This window comes from Heptranchias perlo, chromosome 13 (assembly GCF_035084215.1).
Source record: "Heptranchias perlo isolate sHepPer1 chromosome 13, sHepPer1.hap1, whole genome shotgun sequence".
NCBI lineage: Eukaryota > Metazoa > Chordata > Chondrichthyes > Hexanchiformes > Hexanchidae > Heptranchias > Heptranchias perlo.
The window spans coordinates 19,177,799-19,200,711 of record NC_090337.1 but is presented as its reverse complement, the minus strand read 5'-3'; the positions used below and the strand labels follow the sequence as shown (position 1 = coordinate 19,200,711).

General features: G+C 42.9%; 1 protein-coding gene across 1 annotated transcript in view; it reads right to left on the bottom strand.

Annotated features, from left to right (window-relative positions):
* LOC137331753 (collagen alpha-4(IV) chain-like) overlaps nt 1-22,913 on the bottom strand; it is a 144,675-nt gene that overhangs the window by 37,721 nt on the left and 84,041 nt on the right. Inside the window, exons 18-28 of the mRNA XM_067995736.1 lie at nt 20,267-20,320; nt 18,540-18,609; nt 15,993-16,091; nt 12,574-12,726; nt 10,995-11,087; nt 10,517-10,671; nt 9,805-9,877; nt 7,038-7,144; nt 2,917-3,100; nt 1,029-1,091; nt 549-656 (exon numbers count right to left, since the gene is read on the bottom strand). Of these exons, the coding sequence (XP_067851837.1) occupies nt 549-656; nt 1,029-1,091; nt 2,917-3,100; nt 7,038-7,144; nt 9,805-9,877; nt 10,517-10,671; nt 10,995-11,087; nt 12,574-12,726; nt 15,993-16,091; nt 18,540-18,609; nt 20,267-20,320 (1,159 nt within the window). The remainder of the gene's footprint in view (nt 1-548; nt 657-1,028; nt 1,092-2,916; nt 3,101-7,037; nt 7,145-9,804; nt 9,878-10,516; nt 10,672-10,994; nt 11,088-12,573; nt 12,727-15,992; nt 16,092-18,539; nt 18,610-20,266; nt 20,321-22,913) is intronic.

The window sequence follows — 22,913 nt, the reverse complement described above, 5'->3', positions numbered from 1 at the left end:
TAGATGGCATGTTTGGAGCACGGGAGGAGCATTCAGATGAGAAATGGCCTTAGTAGTATTGATAAAGAAAGAGGAGACAGGAAAGATTGAGAGAGAGTGAATGTGAAGAAGAGAGTGAGACAGTGAAAGAGAGTAAGAGATTAAGAGAGAGGGCTGGAAAAAACTAAAGCCAATAGTAGTTTTCCATTCCACTCTGGTTTAGATCAGCAAATACAGCACAAGCCAAGAGTCGAACCTCGGACATTCTTGGCCTTAATGGCTCAGAACTACACCACACAGTGCGTTTACAAACTGAGGTATGAGAGGAGCTACTGTCCAAACAGTTAGAACCTGGAGATCTATAAATTACTTCCTTTATCTGCATATACATCAGACTGTTTTGCACCTTGAATCCAAAGAAAGCAAACTCAGTGATAAAAATTGCCAACATTGCCAATTTACACAGAGAAATGATATGGTAAGTTACAATTCAGAAACAATCAGGTTTCTTAAAGCACCCAAAACAATAATTATTTAGTTTGATATCCCAAGTTCCTTTCTATTCTCACCTGGTGGTCCAGGGTACATCATCGGGCCTGGTTCACCTTTTAGGCCTTTAATCCCATCAAAGCCGATTTGACCCAGTCTGCCAAGAATCCCTGGAGAACCTTTTGGCCCTGAGGAAAGGAAATGGAATGAGTGAATTAGGACATGTGTACATTGTAAACCTGGATAGCAGCAATAATAGAAGTTATGAACTGATTAAAAGGTAACTATTATATTGATTATTTTTCTTGTGTATAACACGTTGAAAATAGCGGGCAGATGACAAGGCAGTAACCTAACCAAGAGCTTTAGATGGATCTAAAAAATTTATCCCAGTACTCTGTCCATTTTCTTGCCTTTGAATACTTCAAACACATTGCCATTCATTGTGCTAGAGCTGTCTAATCCTTAAGTTAACAACTCTTAAACATTTAGCTCAGGGATTCTCTAGCCACTTGTTTTGAAGTACAACAGTGCTGCTGAGCTTATTTAAAGCTAAACACCTGGAGGCCCTGGCATTCCTTTTGGACCTTCTGGGCCTGGGGTTGATGGACACAAAGAGTCACCTGCAGGAGAAGAAAAAAATATTTTTATGAATAATTCATTTAATATATAATCACTTTGCTGCATTAATTAGTAACAGCTCCCAAATGTAGGTTCAGATAACATAAAAAGTACATCACAATACATCCTGAAGCTGATAAACCCATTACTGTTTGGCCAATTTGGACTACACTTAATCAGGGTTTTGTAGTTAAGGGTTCTGTATGGATCAAGAACTCTATACATTAAAAGAAATGTGAAAATATTTGGTCTTTCCAAGGTCAAGGAGTTAAAATAACCCGGGTCTGAAATCTGGGCCAGTGAATGCGTTTTGCACTCGCCCCTCTCCTCCCTCTCCCAAAACTCCCTGGGAATTAAAATGGACCCCCAGATTATTATTAACAAAATTACAAGAAAACAGCATGAAACCAAGTTTTACTAGGGCTCCTTGACATCATACTCAATGGACTATTGCCTTGATGTCCAGGGCAGTTGCTATCACTTGTCCTTTGGCATTCAGCTGTTGCATCTATGCTTGTTTCTGGCATGTGGTAATGGTGCTCCCACAATAATGTTAGGTAGGGAATTCTAGGATGTTGACCCAGCAATGATGAAGGAATGGTGATTTATGTCCACATCAGGGTGGTGCGTGACTTGGCGGGGAACCTGGAAGTGATGATATCCTCATGATGATACTCTTGTCCTTCTTGGTGGTAGAGGTTGCAGCGCTGGGAAATACTGTGGAAGTAAGCTTGGTGATTGGCTACATTGTATTTTGTAGTTAGCATATAATGTAGCCCCAAAGCATCAGTGGTGGAGTGGATGGATATTGAGTTCAGCAGCAGGGACGTCAATCAAGTGAACTGCTCTATCCTGGATGGGGTGAAGCATTTTGAGTGTTGTTGCAGTTGTATCCATCTTGACAAGTGGCAAGTATTCCATCACACTCCTGACTTGAGATTTGTAGATGGTGGAAACTTTGAGGAATCAGGAGATGAGCCAATTGTTAGAGTATCCAGCCTCTGCCCTGCTTTAGTACTGTTGATTTGGTTTGTCTAGTTAAACTTCTGGTCAATGGTGAAAGCTGGAACGTTTTCAGGGCTTCTTGCTTTCACAGTGTCCAGTGCACTGCACCACTTCTTAATGTCACGTGGAGTGAACTGAATTGGCTGGGCACAGGCATCTATGATGGTGAGAACCTTGGGAGGAGGCCAAGTGGGATCATTTATCTGGCACTTTCGGCTGAAGACTGAATCCCAGTTGGCAGGGACAGTTAAAAGCAATGAGTCAGGAAACAGCTGACTCTTGGATAGGGTTTCAGAATCTGACATCGGGATCAGTATCTTTTGTGGGATCAAACTTATTGAACTAGACAAAATATTATTTTACATGATCTTGATTTTGTTGACTGGGTTGCCCTGCCACCTTACGTTGAATTTCAGATGATGTTTTAGCAAATATGGATTATTTCTGATGCGCACGAACAAAATCATAATGTATTTATAAAAAATGTATTTACTATTTTGCTACATCTAATCTGATGCATAGAAAAATTTATCCCTCATCGAATGCATTAACTCCATTTTACCCATAGAGGCACAGGAAAGGAATTCATCGTTCCCATGAGGAGGGATAATAGAGTTATGGTTCTGCAGTTTCACAAACTTATATTACAGTTCAGTAAGATTACAATTTTGTACTTCAATGAAGAGTGAGTTACAGGCCTGCACTGCATTTACAGTAGGGTTTACAGCCCTGTGTTACATTATCGTCCTTTTTAAAAATTATCTTCGTAATAGTTGAAAATGTTTGTTGAATTCCCAGTTGAATATTTTCAGGCTACATTACCTTTTTGGCCTTTATGGCCTTTGGAACCCTTTGGTCCTGGAAAACCTTCACCTCCCAAAGGACCATATTGGCCTTTTAAACCAGGATAACCCATGCCTAGGGGTCCAGGTGGTCCTGGGAAAGCTGTAGGCCCTGGAGGACCAGGTAAGCCTTTGTCCCCTTGAAATCCATTCTTTGCTTCACCCTATAGGAGATTTAAATATAATCAAAGATAATGATATACTTCAAGCTTCAGAAGCAAGGCACAAACCGCTATTTTCTTAATTTTATGAAAAACACAGTGGGGTGATTTTAACCTTACCCACCTGGCAGAAACCGGGGGGATGGGCAGTTAAAATCGCTCAGGTTACTTACCCGCCCTGGAGCTGCCGAGAGCTGACAGGGTCCGATTTTCACCTGCTCACCTGAGCAGGCAGCAAGGACGCCCACTCAAAGCTGGTGGGTCAGCTTTTATTATTTTATTTTATTTTTAACATATGCCCGTCGGGACCTGATGACGTCATTGAGATACGACTGCAATTTTTACTGGGCGACCTGAGCGAGAAGCGGCAATGAGTTTCCTGCCAGGCCAACCCAGCAAGGAAGAGGAGTGGAGCCAGAAGAGCTCTAAAAAAGGTACATTTTACTTTCATGGGGCTGGGAGAACCAGGAGTGCTCCTCCAGGCCCCACAAGGAAAACTTAGGCCTCCTCTGCTGCAATTTCACCCCCCTCCCTTCCAATTGCAGGAACCCCACAGGACGGCCTGGCAGCTGATACCACCACTTACCTGCTGTCGGCAGGCGGCTGGGCTGCCGACCTCCTGCCTGGAATGGGTAAGAAGTCAGCTGGTAGGATTTAAATAAGGCCTGGCCATTAAAATCGCCTGGGTCTCATTCTGCCGCGAGCGGGTGGAAAATTAACTTGCCAATGCGGTTTCCGTCTCGTCCCTCTCTCTCCTTCCCTGCTCTGCACACTTGCATCAACAGAGTGGACCCCAGGAATTTCCAGGTCCTAATTTCTAACTTGTGTTCCCTGATGGTTACATGCATCAGTTTTGAACAATTCCCTTCACAGCCTTGAAAATGTCAATTAGATCACCTCAAAGTTTCCTATTTTTCATCTTCTCTCAGCTTGCCTCTTAACTTTGAATCGCCAATACCCAGAATCTTCTTGGTTGTTCATCTCATAGAGTCATAGAGTCATAGAGTCATACAGCACGGATAGAGGCCCTTCGGCCCATCGTGTCCGCGCCGGCCATCAGCCCTGTCTACTCTAATCCCATATTCCAGCATTTGGTCCGTAGCCTTGTATGCTATGGCATTTCAAGTGCTCATCCAAATGCTTCTTGAATGTTGTGAGGGTTCCTGCCTCCACAACCCTTTCAGGCAGTGAGTTCCAGACTCCAACCACCCTCCGGGTGAAAAAGTTCTTTCTCAAATCCCCTCTAAACCTCCCGCCTTTTACCTTGAATCTATGTCCCCTTGTTATAGTACCCTCAACGAAGGGAAAAAGCTCCTTAGTATCCATCCTATCTGTGCCCCTCATAATTTTGTACACCTCAATCATGTCCCCCCTCAGCCTCCTCTGCTCCAAGGAAAACAAACCCAATCTTCCCAGTCTCTCTTCATAGCTGAAGCGCTCCAGCCCTGGTAACATCCTGGTGAATCTCCTCTGCACCCTCTCCAAAGCGATCACATCCTTCCTGTAGTGTGGCGACCAGAACTGCACACAGTACTCCAGCTGTGGCCTAACCAGTGTTTTATACAGCTCCATCATAACCTCCTTGCTCTTATATTCTATGCCTCGGCTAATAAAGGCAAGTATCCCATATGCCTTCTTTACCACCTTATCTACCTGTTCCGCCGCCTTCAGGGATCTGTGAACTTGCACACCAAGATCCCTCTGACCCTCTGTCTTGCCTAGGGTCCTCCCATTCATTGTGTATTCCCTTGCCTTGTTAGTCCCTCCAAAGTGCATCACCTCGCACTTTTCCAGGTTAAATTCCATTTGCCACTGTTCCGCCCATCTGACCAACCCATCTATATCGTCCTGCAGACTGAGGCTATCCTCCTCGCTATTTACCACCCTACCAATTTTTGTATCATCAGCGAACTTACTGATCATACCTTTTACATTCATATCCAAGTCATTAATGTAGACCACAAACAGCAAGGGACCCAGCACCGATCCCTGTGGTACCCCACTGGCCACAGGCTTCCAGTCACAAAAACAACCTTCGACCATCACCCTCTGCCTTCTGCCACTAAGCCAGTTTTGTATCCAAAGTGCCAAGGCACCCTGGATTCCATGGGCTCGTACCTTCTTGACCAGTCTCCTGTGGGGGACTTTATCGAAGGCCTTACTGAAATCCATGTATACCACATCCACTGCGTTACCCTCATCCACACGCCTAGTCACCCCCTCAAAAAATTCAATCAAATTAGTCAGACATGATCTTCCCTTGACAAAGCCATGTTGACTATCCCTGATTAATCCTTGCTTCTCCAAGTGGAGACTAATTTTGTCCTTCAGAATTTTTTCCAATAATTTTCCTACCACTGGCCTGTAGTTCCCCGGTTTTTCCCTACTCCCCTTCTTGAATAATGGTATTACATTAGCGGTTCTCCAGTCCTCTGGCACATCCCCTGTGGCCAGAGAGGTTCTGAATATATGTGTCAGAGCCCCCGCAATCTCCTCCTTTGCCTCACACAGTAGCCTGAGATACATTTCGTCCGGGCCTGGGGATTTATCCATTTTTAGGCCTGCTAAAACCGCCAATACCTCCTCCCGCTCGATGTTAATATGTTCGAGTATATCACAGTCCCCCTGCCGTATTTCTATGTCTACATCGTCCTTCTCCATCGTGAAAACAGATGCAAAAAATTCATTTAGAACCCCTCCTACATCTGCCGGCTCCACACACAGATTGCCATTTTTGTCCCTAATGGGCCCTATTTTTTCCCTAGTCATCCTCTTACCCTTAATATACTTATAAAACATCTTAGGATTTTCCTTTATTTTGCTCGCCAGTGTTATTTCATGGCCCCTACTTGATCTCCTAATTTCTTTTTTAAGTATCCCCCTGCACTTTTTGTACTCCTCTAGGGCTTCCTCCGTCTTTAGCCTTTTGTATCTGCCAAAAGCCCTCCTTTTTTTCCTAATCCATTCTCGTATATCCCCTGACATCCAAGGTTCCCTGGAGTTCTTGGAACCACCCTTGACCTTTACGGGAACATGTTGCCATTGTATGGTCTCAATCTCCCTTCTGAAAGACTCCCATTGCTCTGGCATCTCCCATCTCTATACCTTCTTAACAGTAATAATGCTTTCCCTATGATTAGGTGACCAATACTACACATAGTGCTCCAAATGGGCTCTGAGCAAAAGGATAACATGGACCCCTAATTTCCTCTCCAGTTGTGGCACAAAAATGCCATAGTCTGGGTAGGTGGGGGTAGTATTTGGGGAAGGAGCCAGTTACACCAGGTTACCACTCCTTTTCCACCCATCCAAAATTCTGCCATATTTGGGGACGGTTGCATAATACATCCACTATGGCTGGGTGTTGTACGACAACACGCAAATGAGAGAAGTCTGTCACACAATGTGCTTCCTCTTATTTGTGCCCAGGAAGCGTGGGAACAAAGAATGATGGTCATCCTTGGCATCCAGCATAGCCTCCAGTGAGGGGATTTAATATTTAATAGACCAATTTCAGCAATGCAATTGATCGTGCTACTGAAACTGACCTAATGGAAACTGGCAATTAAAAAAAAAAATTCTGAATATTCCTTGGGACCAGTGGGGCACACTTATACTGAAGCAGTGCATTACCATGATTTTCCTCGCCTCCACACCACCCCCCCACCAAACCCCCCACATTCCCCCGCCCCCCCCCCCCCCCCCCGCCCAACACGAGAGGGGTAGAATTTGCTCAGAAGCTCTCCTGATCTACCACCAAAACCCAGAGAAATGGTGATCAGGAGAACCCTGTGGAAATCTACCCCAGGGCACCTCACCATCAAGAGACTGGGATGTGTACCAGAGGTTGTGTTCATTATGAGACTGATGAGAATGTAGTTGAGCTATTATAACAGTGTCAACCACAAATTAGTTTACATTTTACAAGACCAATACTTACTGGGACACCAAGCGGGCCGATAGGTCCTGGATTTCCACATTGACCAGGTTGACCTGGTCTTCCGCTACTACCTGCAGGTCCAGGATCACCTTGATTTCCTTTTTCTCCTGTAGAACGAAAATACAAAAATATTACAATGTCTATTGTCTTGGTCATTTATGTAACAGTAACTGCACTTTAAAAGTAATTTAAGTGCCGAGTGGATGATCCATCTCGGCCTCCTCCCGATATCCCCACCATCACAGAAGCCAGTCTTCAGCCAATTCGATTCACTCCACGTGATGTCAAGAAACGGCTGAGTGCACTGGATACAGCAAAGGCTATGGGACCCGACAACATCCCGGCTGTAGTGCTGAAGTCTTGTGCTCCAGAACTAGCCGCACCTCAGCCAAACTGTTCCAGTACAGCTACAATACTAGCATCTACCCGACAATGTGGAAAATTGCCCAGGTATGTCCTGTCCACAAAAAGCAGGACAAATCCAATCCGGCCAATTACCGCCCCATCAGTCTACTCTCAATCATCAGCAAAGTGATGGAAAGTGTCGTCGACAGCGCTATCAAGCGGCACTTACTCACCAATAACCTGCTCAACGATGCTCAGTTTGGGTTCCGCCAAGACCACTCGGCTCCAGACCACATTATAGCCTTGGTCCAAACATGGACAAAAGAGCTGAATTCCAGAGGTGAGGTGAGAGTGACTGCCCTTGACATCAAGGCAGCATTTGACCGAGTGTGGGACCAAGGAGTCCGAGTAAAATTGAAGTTAATGGGAATCAGGGGGAAAACTCACCAGTGGCTGGAGTCATACCTAGCACAAAGGAAGATGGTAGTGGTTGTTGGAGGCCAATCATCTCAGCCCCAGGACATTGCTGCAGGAGTTCCTCAGGGCAGTGTTCTAGGCCCAGCCATCTTCAGCTGCTTCATCAATGACCTTCCCTCCATCATAAGGCCAGAAATGGGGATGTTCGCTGATGATTGCACAGTGTTCAGTTCCATTCGCAACCCCTCAGATAATGAAGCAGTCCATGCCCGCATGCAGCAAGACCTGGACAACATCCAGCTTATTTGGGCTGATAAGTGGCAAGTAACATTCGCGCCAGACAAGTGCCAGGCAATGACTGAGCATCTCCAACAAGAGAGAGTCTAACCACCTCCCCTTGACATTCAACTGCATTACCATCGCTGAATCCCCCACCATCAACATCCTGGGGGTCACCATTGACCAGAAACTTAACTGGACCAGCCACATAAATACTGTGGCTACAAGAGCAGGTCAGAGGCTGGGTATTCTGCGGCGAGTGACTCACCTCCTGACTCCCCAAAGCCTTTCCACCATCTACAAGGCACAAGTCAGGAGTGTGATGGAATACTCTCCACTTGCCTGGATGAGTGCAGCTCCAACAACACTCAAGAAGCTTGACACCAACCAGGACAAAGCAGCCCGCTTGATTGGCACCCCATCCACCATCCTAAACATTCACTCCCACAGGATGCAGTACAGCAACTCGCCAAGGGTTCTTCGACAGCACCTTCCAAACCTGTGACCTCTACCACCTAGAAGGACAAGGGCAGCAGGCATATGGGAACAACACCACCTGCACATTCCCCTCTAAGTCACACACCATCCCGACTTGGAAATATATCGCCATTCCTTCATAGTCATCAGGTCAAAATCCTGGAACTCACTTCCTAACAGCACAATGGGAGAACCTTCACCGCACGGACTTCAAGAAGGCGGCTCACCACCACCTTCTCAAGGGCAATTATGGATGGGCAATAAATGCCGGCCTCGCCAGCGACGCCCACATCCCATGAACGAATAAAAAATCATTCACTGTATGTAAAGCGCTTTGCTACATTTCTGTGAGACGTGACAAGGTGATCTACAAATGCAAGCTCTTCATTCCTTTCCAGCCAGCCTCTCATCTTGGTGGAAAGCTCTTTATGGCAAGAACAGATTTTGCAGAACACATGACCCATACTCTCATGTAAAATGCGCCTGATAAATTCATTGCAACTGAGCATCCAGTGCTCTCGCACACAGTTTGTACTTGTAACACAACCAGCTACCCAAATTTTGTGCATTTTGTCTATAATTATGGCTTCTCTACATATGTTACAAAGTCATTGTCTGCACCACTAATTATATATTTCAGAAAGTGAAACTCTTCCATTATACAGTTCATATACTCAGCCAGCTAACTCTTTCATAATCCAGTGCATATAATGAGCCAACTAACTCTTTCATTATACAGTTCATATACTCAGCCAGCTAACAGCTGGCTAAATTCAAGAGATTCTTGCATCACATTCACAATACACACTTCTGATTCCATAGAACATTTGTGAAACCTTCTCATGACCCTCCTAATGAAATTGTATATCCAGAATTTGTGCACTTGTACATCAAGTTTCTTGCCAGGACACCCTCAACCTTTGCCAAACATGACTAAAACATACCTTTTGATAAATATTTCAGAATAAAATATTAACCCCCCCTGTTAACTTCCAGCAATTATTTGAAAGGGAAGCAGTCTAATTTGTAATCTTAGCTCAAAATCTTTAAACTGTATGAATTATCCAAAATTATACCAATTAGTTCACTCCCAATAAATTACATCCTATAAACTAGAGGCTAACACTATGCAAATATTCATTGCAATTCAGATTACAACATCTGTAACAATATATGTATTTAAAATACCTCAATAAAAGACTTCAGGACAGGGTTTAAAACAGTTTCCACAACTTAAATTATGGATTACCTTTCCTAGCATCCTGAGATGGTGTTCCTTTCAGGCCCTTCACACCTGGAAAGCCTTGCCTTCCAGGAGATCCCTGTGGGTTTAAATAATGGCATTCAGATTGAGAATTAGCACAACCTTGTTTCATTTTGGGGCAATTGATATTTTTATTCTCAGCACTGATCCCGTTAATGTCAGGTATAACATGGGTTAGAAACAGAGCAAAGCTCGCTCTATATTGTCTCAACAATACATTAACCTCAACTTTAGGAGAGCACTTCCACTGCATTTATACTTTCATCCTCAAATGTAATGGATTCTAGGAGTGATTTTGACAACATATGCTCCAGTTAGCAGCAAATTATCAGCGGTTTTACGCTCTAGATTGGTATCAACTTGCAATTAGGTTGAGCCAGCTCAAACACATTTCACATAGGGCTTTAATCCCCTCAATCCAAGTTGGATTTGAACCCAGGTCCGAGCTGTGAAGGACAGTACTGTCATCCAGTACCTACAAGCACCAGTCTTACCCAAGTGTTGATGTAGAATTACAGTCACCAGTTACAATGTTCATCATGTCAATTAGAATGCAAACATCAATGCATTCATTTATTTCTGATTATTTTTTAAAAATCCACTCCCAACTGAACTGGGGTTCAAACAGTATATATAGTGACTTCATTATTTATAGATAACTGTTTCAGGCCATTCACTAATAGTGTACTACGCTCACAGCAAGTCCTGGCAATCCGACCGAACCAGGCAGTCCTGGGTCACCCTGCTCTCCCTTTCTTCCTGAATTTCCAGGATTCCCTGGGATGCCCGGAGTACCTGGATTTCCTGGGTTTCCTCGAGGACCTGGGCGGCAGGCACAATCCCCCAGATCGCCTGTCCAAACAGAATAAATGTCAAGGCTTAATAAAATGGAAAATAAAATTTAAAATGACTAATTTTAAAAGTATAATGAACAGTATAACATATCCATTGTACATCCCTTATTTAATCATTAGACTTATTTTTGTCCTTAATTATAATGAAATTCAGTTCATATGTATCACCTTTAAACATACTTCTACGTAATCTGACTAGAAGAGAATGATTTAGAGACAATTTATAGTAGAGAGTTTCTTGGTGAATTATTTGAAATATAGCACTGTTAAACTGTTGCCTTGTTACTTCTAACAATATGTTATATTAAATTTAATACTTACCCTTTAAACCACCCATTCCTTTTTGACCTGGAGGTCCTTGGTTACCATTTGGACCTGGTGGCCCTGGAGGTCCTGGTGTTTCACAAATAAAACCTATACTTTCATCAAGACAAAATAAATTATCAGTGTCCACACAGGCAACTTTCTATTTAGTATGGTTACAATTTTTGACATATTTTTGTAATCATTTCCTAGGTTTGCATTCCGATAAATAGTTTTCCTGTTCTCGGTTACATTCGTATTTTCAGGCAAGACATTTCAGGGGAAATTTATCTCCCCCCCCACCACCCCCAATGCCCGCCCACTCAGCAGAAATGGTGATAGTACCAAACCATTCTTGGTGATGGACATTAAAGTCCCCCAGCCAGAGTATATTCTGTGCCCTTGCTTTCCTCAGTGCTTCCTCCAAGTGGTTTTAAACATGGAGAAATACTGATGTATCAGTTGGGGTGTGGTGGTGGTATGTGGTAAACAGCAGGAGACTTCCTAGGTCTTGTTTGACCTGAAGCCATGAGACTTCCAGAGTCAATGTTAAGGACTCCCAAGACCATGTCCACCTGACTATATACTACTATGCTCCTATCTATGAGGTAGTGATGGGGGGTGAAGGGAGGGGTGCAGGGGCGTGGGGGGAGAAGTAGTGAGGTGTGTGCCTTGACAGATTATTGCTGCCTTCCTGGTCAGTACCTCTTAAATGATGATGCATAGCTCAGTGTCGTTAAAAAAAGGTTGTTTTAAATGGCCCCAGAGGCATCAATGATGTTTCTATCACATTAGAACCAGTTATTTTTCTATAAGGATCAAGATAGTTATAGTCCTGTTTATTAAGGTGTTGAATTATGATAATCATAGCTTTGTTTTACTTCATTTGCTAAACTTTGCAAACAGTAGGTGTCAAAGTGCTGTTCAGAGCAACATGCAGGTCCATTAATGTTTTGCCTTCCATTTTAAAGGCTCCAAAGACCAATACCCAAATCTCAATCCCAGGGAGTCAAAGTGAAGAAATCGTTTGTCCAGTAATGATGTTCTACCTAGGATCTTTAGGATCTTTTGTAAATATATGATGTAGTATTTATTAAATAATCAAGTGGCAAGAGATTTGTTTTCTATACTATTAAAATGTTGTGTCTGGAAGAATGTAAAGAGCATATGATTGCAGAGTTCCCACAGCATTCATGATTGGTAACAGTTATGTATTTAGTACAGAACAATTGCATCCAAAAAATGAATTTCAGAAAAGCATACAGCACTCCCCTCGCCTTCCTATGTTCTGTATGCTCTTCAGCCCACCTGTTTGTGCTCCATTCAATTCCCAAGCCATCTCCGTGCCCATCCCTATGCTCGCTTTCCCCAGTTACCCCTTTCTGAGGGCCCTCAGTTAATGCCTGCTGCTTTCTCCTCATCATGTCTTCAGCCTGCTCTGCTGAGATACGATAGTCTTTAGTACAATCACAGATATTCAATTTAGACATCTTTGACTCTTTCTATGGTGCCCAACTTGAAGGAAGATGTATCTTGGACATATCACATTCTCTACAGCCTGATTATCAAATAGATATCTGATCATATTTTCATATACCTGGGCTGCCTTTTGCACCAGGGGAACCTTGTAAACCTGGGCGCCCTTGAGGACCTTGGATTATGTCTGGTTTTGGACATTTACCATTTCCTTTTCGTCCTTTCTCTCCTTTAAAACCAGGTAAACCTGGAAACCCTTGCGATCCTGGTAAACCTGCACAGATAAGGAATATTTTATGATAATTTGATACTAATTGTATCAAGTAATGCATCTTTTTACAGAAGGCTGTTCTTAGTTTTCTCCTGCTTAATGTAATTGCAGTAGAAGAAAAAGCAAGGTGTCAGAATGCTAAAACACTGATTTGAAACTAAACCAAGAGGAAGGGGCTGAGTGGAAGGAAAGGAGAAATATTAGCAATAATATCCAGCACAGGCTCGATGAGCCGAATGGCCATTTCTGTGCTGTAACCATTCTCTGATTCTAATTCAAATCCTGGCTGCTTTTATAATAGCAAAGTGGTAATGGCACATCAGATTCCGCTCCTGTAGAATTAGTAATATTGAAGATTGTAATTTTTATCACAATAAATGGCAATTATCCTGCCTGGCAACAAATAAGAGCATTATTACTGACAGTAGTAATCTACAGTTATTATCTACCTTACAGGTACAACATCCAGGGTTGGGCTGATAAGTGGCAAGTAAGATTTGCACCAAACAAGTGCCAGGCAATAACCATCTCCAACAAGAGAGAGTCTAACCACCTCCGCCTTGACATTCAACGGCTTAACCATCGCCGAATCCCCCACCATCAACATCCTGTGGCTACAAGAGCAGGTCAGAGGCTGGGTATTCTGTGGCGAGTGACTCACCTACTGACTCCCCAAAGCCTTTCCACCATCTACAAGGCACAAGTCAGGAGTGAGATGGAATACTCTCCACTTACCTGGATGAGCTCCAACAACACTCAAGAAGCTCGACACCATCCAGGACAAAGCAGCCCGCTTGATTGGCACCCCATCTACCACCCTAAGTATTCACTCCCTTCAAAACCGGCGCACCATGGCTGCAGTGTGTATCATCCACAGGATGCACTGCAACAACTCACCAAGGGTTCTTCAACAGCACCTCCCAAACCCGCGACCTCTGCCATCTAGAAGGACAAGAGCAGCAGGTACATGGGAACAACATCACCTGCACATTCCCCTCCAAGTCACACACCATCCCGACTTGGAAATATATTGCCATTCCTTCATCGTCGCTGGGTCAAAATCCTGGAACTCCCTTCCTAACAGCACTGTGGGAGAACCTTCACCACACGGACTGCAGTGGTTCAAGAAAGCGGCTCACCACCACCTTCTTAAGGGCAATTAGGGATGGGCAATAAATACTGGCCTTGCCAGCGACGCCCACATGCCATGAACAAATAACAAAAAACTGCTATCCCATCAGTCACTATTTACTAGATAGCCTATAGTGGGACAAAGTTGTGGTTAGACTCAATGCCCGATCTTCCTTTCAGTTCACTGTGCTAATGTCATGTTTATGGGTATGGTAGCAACTGGTTTTATTTATACCACAGCAGCTACTGGATACCACTTGTAACAAATGTAGTGCATGATCCACCTTAAGAGGGATAGGATTTATCCAGTCTAGCAGCAAATGTTATTGTGAAAAATTACATGTAATAACCTACCCACCATCTCCCAAAAAAACAGGCATTGGTACAGTCGAGTAAAGTATTCACTATTTAAACTGGATTTTAAATAGTCAAGGCAAAAATACCAATTTTGGATAACTGCCAGTAACCATTGCATTAAACCTGCTGCCACCTCTCGCTGGCAATACAGAACTCAAAATGTTGATAGGATTCAATAGTAGCATCATTAAAGTCATTCAAAGAATTTTTATTGTAAAATCATCATGATTTAGGAATTTTAGCTATGGTACAAACATCGTTAAAGACATCCCAATGCATTGTATGATTGCTGCTCATATTTGGGAAATAGGTTCACCCTACAATTCCCTACATAGTTAGTTCCTGATCTCATTTAAGCCATCTGGAGAGGTGGTGAATGCTTCCCAAAGGAGGAAGAGGAAATATCACTGGAGAGAAGCCTCCTACTGACTAGTTCAAGAGTTGAACTGGTGAAGGCCAGGAAATAGGTTGCCCACTGTCCCTATGCTGTATAAGGTCTTAAGAACAAACAGGATGAAAAACGACTTTAAAAAAATGGGAGTTAAACAAAATAATAGTATAAGTTATATTTCCATAGTGACAACTCAGATGAATTTGAACAAACGTTTCGCCTCAACCTGAATAAAGAATTATTTTTAATTTTATGGGTAGGGAGGTAGATCGTTCTCTCGAAGGTGTGGGATTCAAGAGCTGGGGAAGTGAGCATTTTCCCAAATTTCGTAACCAGTGGTACATCAGCTATTCTCAGGTCAGTTGTTGTATAGGTTAGATGCGGATCAAGCTCTCTACCCTAGCTCCCAGTAATGTGCCTTAACCCCACCCTCAGAGGAGCACCCCTTATTGAACATCATGAAGTAGAAATTGATTATGGCCAGTTTTCGGGCGATAATCAACGGCACTCAAACAACGCACGCCCTAACTAGGTGGCCCGAGGCTCACCCGAAATTGGGCATTAGGCTGCATTTCAATAATTTGGGCAAACTTGTTATGCCTTCTAAGGCAACGTGCCCATTTCAAAAGGATGAATTTTGGGCTGCTTGTCTCACTGGCAGTGACCCTCAGGCAAGTACTGGGGAGGAGGGATAGGATAATAGGAATGGAGCTGATTGCAGAAGAATTCCTGCTCCTCCCGGCTCCAGATTAATTTTTGATTAAAAAATGTACTCACTTTTTTGTTGGCGGCCGCTGCTTAGCAGCAGTGACCGCTGAAGATTCCTGAACGGAGCAGGCCTGGCGACTGTTCTGCTCAGCGCCAGCCAATTTAGCAGAGGCGTCCTGAAACAAGTGTTCGGCCCCTTGTTTATCTATGTAAAGAGCCTAATGCTTGTTTAAGGCAGCTGCCAAGGATTCCTGAGAAATTGCCCGATCCAATATGGGGTCGGATGTCTTTCAGGCATCCGCGGGGTGTGGGGGGCGAGGACCAATTTCACCCTCTCTATTTTCCACAACTTGGGCCTTTTCTGTGTGAGACTGAATTTAACAAATTACAGAATGCTTTGTGCAATGGGTCTCCATCTGCTTTGAGCTGGATTGGGTGTTTCCTAAAATCATTTCAAACTAACCTCTTCTAGCCAGTGTAAACTGGAAACTTTCATTTCATCTGTCCAGACCAAAGCCAGATTGCAGAGCTAAAAGGACAGGGTGCTAATTCACAGTGCCACAAAGTACTTATATCTATTATAAGTCTTTGAAAGGCTACGGTTGTGTCATAAACCAATGCCGTTTTGCCCTTTATATCATTAAATAATTGTATGTACTAAAAACTAAGAATAAAATATTACCTGGTCCAAATGAGTCACCTGGTCTGCCTAGTTGACCGGGGGAGCCTGGCCATCCTGGTTCTCCATTTCTGCCTGGTAAACCTTGTCTACCGGGGTCTCCTACGACACAAACCTAATGTTATTTAGAATGATCTATTTCTCTTTATATCATAATGTATTCAATGTCTTCTTAATGATGTTCAAAACAGAATATGTATCAATAATCATTAAAGTAACAGTTCTTGAATGATGAAAAAATGTATTTCAATTTTGAAGAAGATTTTAATCACCAAGTTTGTCCCTCCCCTGACAGCGTAGACCCTTAGCTGGAGAATAGTTCCATAGGTGTCTATCATGCAAGTGACCCTTATTCATGTGACTGTGAGCGGCAGGCTATTTGACAGCCAATCACGATCCCATTTTCACCCAACACCTACACACACCTCTTCCTGCAGGGGCCGCTGGTTAGCAATTAGGAGCAGGAACCCGAGCCAACTGTAGCATCTCTTCAACTTCCATGGCTGAGATCAGCTAACTTAGTACAGACCAGGGCCTGAATCTGAGACCCTCCTAATCTGTATGGTTTAACCACTCACTTAGGAACAGCCCAAAGAAATGATCTGAATAATAAAATATTATTGCATTTTATTTTTGATGGCTTATGGAGTTCATTAGCTTTAATTTAAAAAGTCAACATATATTTGGAAGACAGTATTGATAGGTTTACTTAACAACAAGATTAAAATCAAGAATTTAGGCAGTGACATTCTTAAAGAACTTAACCCACACAGTTATCAAAGAATAATTACGTTCTAACAAAATGCTTTTGTTCTGACTGAATGCCCTAGTCTGAAATGCAGGTAAGATAACCTTTAAGGACAGAAGCTCCTTACCAATGTTGCAATTTACAAGTAAGGATAGGCCTCCTGGTCTGTCTAAGGATAAAGCCTCTTTACTAATGGCAAAGTCTACAAGCCAAGATGGACAAGATTCTTTACTATTCTAAAGTGATGGAGTTTTCACCGATAGCAAGTATACAAGCTGCAATGGATGGGGGCAATTTACCAATTATACTCTGCAAGCCAGTATGGATAGGGGCTCCTTATCAACTGCAATAGGGGTTCTGCACCAATATTGCAGTTTACAAGTCAGTCAGGCAGAGACTCCCTATTTTATATAGAAATAAATAACACTTTATCAAAGGCAGTGTTTCAACTTATTCCAAATAAAACCGAATAAAATGGTTTAATTTACAACATCAGAAGAAACCATTTATTTTGACTGTGTTCTGATAGAATATGTCCTTGTGGCTTTTCTCCATATCTATTTTCATATACCACTATCTTGCATGCATACAACAACTCCAGAAGCTTATCAGGAAAGACCATTTCTTATTATCTTGATGATGGAGATGCAAAGTGTGCCTTTTCTGGAGTTCCAGATCTTAATCTTTGAAGTATCACATTCAAGTACAGGAGAGCAATATATTTGTATATTCCATAATTCAATTAACTGTGAGAAAAATCATTTGTTGCACACAATCAGCACAACAGAGACAATGGGCCCACGTTTATTTTCAGTTACACTTGTGACTGGCATAACCTGGCGATGCAGGAGAATAAAATTGGGTAGAGAACTGTTCCACCAGCTTCACACCACTCGATGCCACTTCTGGGATTTTACTCCAGATGTGGTGTCAGGCGTATAAAATGTTGCCCAACCTTTATAAAACACTGGTTAAGCCTCAGCTGGAGTATTGTGTTCAATTCTGGGCACCACACTTTAGGAAGGATGTCAAAGCCTTCGAGAGGGTGCAGAAGAGATTTACTACAATGGTGCCAGAGATGAGGGACTTCAGTCATGTGGGGAGGCTGGAGAAGCTGGGGTTGTTGTCCTTAGAACAGAGAAGGTTAAGGGGAGATTTGATAGAGGTGTTCAAAATCATGAATGGTTTTGACAGAGTAAATAAGGAGAAACTGTTTCCAGTAGCAGAAGGGTCAGTAACCAGAGGACACAGATTTAAGGTGATCGGCAAAAGAGCCAGAGGCGACATGAGGAAACATTTTTTTATTCAGAGAGTTGTAATGATCTGGAATGCACTGCCTGAAAGGGTGGTGGAAGAAGATTCAGCAGTAACTTTCAAAAGGGAATTGGATAAATACTTGAAGGGAAAAAAATTACAGGGCTATGGGCAAGAGCAGGGGAATGGGACGAATTGGATAGGTCTTTCAAAGAGCCGACACAGGCACGATGGGCCGAATGGCCTCCTCCTTTGCTGTACCTACCATGATACTATGAATATGGGCGAGTATGTTATAATAGGAAACAAATGACAGGGTGATGCTATACAATGTTTTTCTCATTATTGCACATTCGCTGAGCGTTCCTGGTACCTGGCATTGCTAGGGGCCACAGCAGAGGTGGTGGGAGGATTTAAAATTGCTGCATTGTCTAAAGCAATCGATCACATCATCTAAAATGAAGTATAACTTTGCTCATAAAACCATTATTTTTATTTTTAAAAATCTGGCTTAGGTGATTGGAACTATCAACTTGGTAGATTCAAACCTTTCTGCGAGTCACAGGGTATGTAAGTAAGTCCTGGTGGTCCAGCAGGTCCTGGGTCACCCATGTCACCCTGGAAGAACCAAAACAGGCAGATTTCCCTTACGACACATTTACCATTTACATATCATAATCCTTCCTTCTTTTCCACCTCCTTTTCCTCAATATATAGCTCGACTCCAAATCATTATATAATGATAGTTGAATTACATCTTGAACCCCTTTAAAGGAATTATATGGGGTCAGAACTTGCGCAGAGCGGCATGACAACGCTCGCTGCAGGTCCTGCGAGTTAAATTAACGAATGTACTTACTGCAGGCTCTGTGTCATTCAACTTGCTTGATTTTGAACTTTAAAAAAAATTGTGCGCTATTAACTCAGCCTCTGAGCAGGGTAAGTTGATACGCATGGAACAGTCTGTGAGAATAGAAGACACACCCACAAAATCTACCAGGAAGAGAAGTCACGCCCACAGGCAGGTCAAGCAGACTTCATTCATTTGAAGTTAGTATTCTGGAAGTCATTGTTAATAAAAATTTTAATTTTTTAAAATAAAAAGCCAAAGAAATAATTGAATTAAATTAAAGAGACAGAAGGTAAGAGTTTTTAATTTTAATTTTTTTTTTAATGACCAAAAACTATCTAAATAAGGAGTAATATGAGACTCCACATTTTTAAAATTTAATTTTTAGTTGTTTGACAGCCATTAAAACTTAGTTTAGACCTGGTGTTTTTAAGCGTATCTGTTTGGTGGTATGATTAGTTACTTTCCAGTTGGGCAGATGAGCAAGTTTGCGATTTTTCAGTGATTTCAATGATTGCAGCGTGCGATGGCCCTTTAATTCGAAGCTGTCAAATCGCCGGCAAACCAATAGGAGCAAGTTCATGATTTCCGCGTTTTAGCGCGCATGTGCAAACATGGGAACTTGCTCCTTCGATTCGGCATTAAAAACGGAAAGTGCTGTTGAGCTCCTCCATTATTTCGGGAGCAATTTCTGGCTCATGCTGTTTCATTAAAGTTAATTTAAAAATTAAGACTGAAGGAGTCAGTGAAATGTTTACCCATAACATTTTCAAACAATAGGAGCCAGTTTTTATAAGAAACTTTCGTTTTCCAGTTGGGGAAAGGAACACTTTTCCAATTTTGGGCATCTAATGTCAGCATCAAGCAACCCCACAAGCATATGCGAAGCAAAGCTTCCCTCTGTTGCCTCAGCAATACACCCTACGGCACTAGTGTAATATTGTTCACACCTATGTATGACCTCTCTGAATGAGACTGCCAATTTATGAGAGGCTTTGAGCCAGAGGTCCTCCGCACTTTGCCCAAACTCATTTCATTTAGGACCTCTACAGCCAAAAGAGCACATACTCATTGCATTGGTTTGAACTGGATCTGAATTTAGATGTGAAATGACAGAGTGCTAACCTATAGTACTAAACAGTCCCCTGAAATATGACTTTTGAAATAGGACTATAGGCTACTGTAGTCCTTTATTAAACAATTGATGGCATGTTTGTTTCCTGATTTCAATATAACACTCCTGGTGAGACAGTAGGGAAATATATACATTTTTTAAGAACTATTATAAGCTTAACAAAAATGAACAGAAATTTTTCAGGCAGGGTTTGGATGTAAAATCATTTGATTAATTTATTTTAATTAGCTGCTTTAATACAAGTAAGCATCTGTTAACCACAGTGAAGGCTGGGTTATTTGACAAAGTACCTCTGTCCCTGGATATCCATCTGGTCCAGGTCTACCATTGGTTCCACGTTGTCCCTAAGATGGATAGGATGAAATATTAGTGGTTAAGTTGGTGAAGGCAAACCAGGATTTATGTGCTAAAATACAAGAAACGGCATTTTAGGTGAACACGCTTATTACCTTATTGCTGAATTGCTAAAGCAAAGAATGTTGGAGGACATGAGAATCTGTCAAGCTACATTGTTCTATTGGTGAAATGTTCATTGCATTTGTGCTGGTACAGGTAGTTATAGTGCACAACTGGATCACTTCCTACCAACAGGACAATAAGACGTTGCCCTACAGTCCTCCAACAGCTGGAGCTTGAAGCCGCAACACTTCAAGGTCAGTCACACTGGAATAGCTGACAGCTGGTTGTGCGCTTACTTGTAACTCAATGAGATGTGCTTGACACTTGTGAAACATCACACTTGTCACCAACGCAGTGGCAGACTGGACAGTGCAAATGTTTGCTATGCCCATCAGAGAAGATCCAAATGATCAAGCTCTAGCTGCAGAGCAATGTTACTTAAACAATGAACAGATCCCCTCCATCCAGTCCCCTCCCTGGCCACTGTCTCATAGAAACACAGAAACATAGAAGATTTACGGCACAGAAAAAGGCCATTCGGCCCATCGTGGCTATGTCGGTAAAAATAGAGCTACCCAGTCTAATCCCACTTTTCAGCACTTGGTCCATAGCCTTATAGGTTATGGCACTTCAAGTGCATATCCAAGTACCTTTTAACTGCGATGAGGGTTTCTGCCTCTGCCACCCTTTCAGATAGTGAATTCCAGACACCCACCACCCTCTGGGTGAAAACATTTTTCCTCAGCCCCCCTCTAATCTTTCTACCAATTACTTTAAATCTATGGTTATTGACCTCTCTGCTAAGAATTTTACAACACCAAGTTATAGTCCAACAAATTTATTTTAAATTCCACAAGCTTTCGGAGGCTTCCTCCTTCCTCAGGTGAACGGTGTGGAAAATTTTTCCACACCGTTCACCTGAGGAAGGAGGAAGCCTCCGAAAGCTTGTGGAATTTAAAATAAATTTGTTGGACTATAACTTGGTGTTGTAAAATTGTTTACAATTGTCAACCCCAGTCCATCACCGGCATCTCCACATCATCTCTGCTAAGAGAAATAGGTCCTTCCTGTCCACTCAATCTAGGCCTCTCATAATTTTATACACCTCAATTAAATCACCCTTCAGCCTTCTCTGTTCCAAAGAAAACAACCCCAGCCTATCCAAACTTTCCCCATAGCTAAAATTCTCCAGTCCTGGCAACATCCTCGTAACTTCTCTAGTGCAATCACATCTTTCTTGTAATGTGGTGACCAGAACTGTACGTAGTACTCAAGGTGTGGCCTGACTAGTGTTTTATACAGTTCTAAGATAACCTCCCTGCTCTTATATTCTATGCCTCCACTAATAAGGGAAAGTATCCCAAATGCCTTCTTAACCACTTTGTCTACCTGTCCTGCTACCTTCAGGGATCTGTGGACATGCACTCCAAGATCCCTCTCTTCTTCTACACCTTTCAGTATCCTACCATTTATTGTGTATTCCCTAGCCTTGTTTGTCCTCTCCAAATGCATTATTTCACACTTCTCCAGACTGAATTCCATTTGCCACTTTTCTGCCCACCTGACCAGTCCATTGAAATCTTCCTGCAGTCTACAGCTTTCTTCCTCACTATCAACCACATGGCCAATTTTTGTATCATCTGCAAACTTCTTAATCATGCCTCCTACATTTAAGTCTAAATCATTCATATTTACCATAAAAAGCAAAGAACCTAGTACTGAGCCCTGTGGAACCCCACTGGAAACAGCCTTCGAGTCACAAAAACACCTTTCGACCATTACTCTTTGCTTCCTGCCACTGAGCCAATTTTGGATCCAATTTGCCACTTTCCCTTGGATCCCACGGGCTTTTACTTTTTCTACCAGTGTCTCAGGTTGAACCAGGCTGTTCGCAGCCTCGACCTCCTATTTGCCCCAGGCTGAGCTTCCATCCCCATATCCTCTCCATCAGAAAAACCGCCTACTTTACCTTTGTAACATTGCCCACCTCTGCCCCTGCCTCAGCCCAACTTCTGCTGAAAACCTCATCTATGCCTTTGTTACCTCCAGACTCGACTATTGCACTATTCTCCTGGCTGGTCATCCTCCATCCTCTACAAAGTTCAGCTCATCCAAAACCCTACCTATCCTGCACCAAGTCCCATTCACCCATCACACCTGAGCTGGCTCCTGGGCTCACAACGCCTCAAATTTAAAATTCTCATTCTTGTGTTTAAGTCAACTTCATGGTCTCACCCCTCCCTATTTCTGTAACTTCCTCCAGTCCCACGACCCTCTGTAAATTCTGCATTCCTCAAACTCCGGCCTCGTGTGCATCCCACCCCCGCCTCCGCTGCACCCCACTTCGCCCCACCATTGGCTACAGTCTTTCAGCCTCCTATGTTCTTGAATTCCCACCACAAACCTTTCTATCTCTCCACCCTTCTCTCTTCCTTATAGACCTTCCTTAAAACCCACCTCTTTGACCACACTTTTAGTCACCCCTCCTAATATCTCCCTCTTTGGGTCAGCGTACTCTCCTGCGAAGGGCCTTGGGAT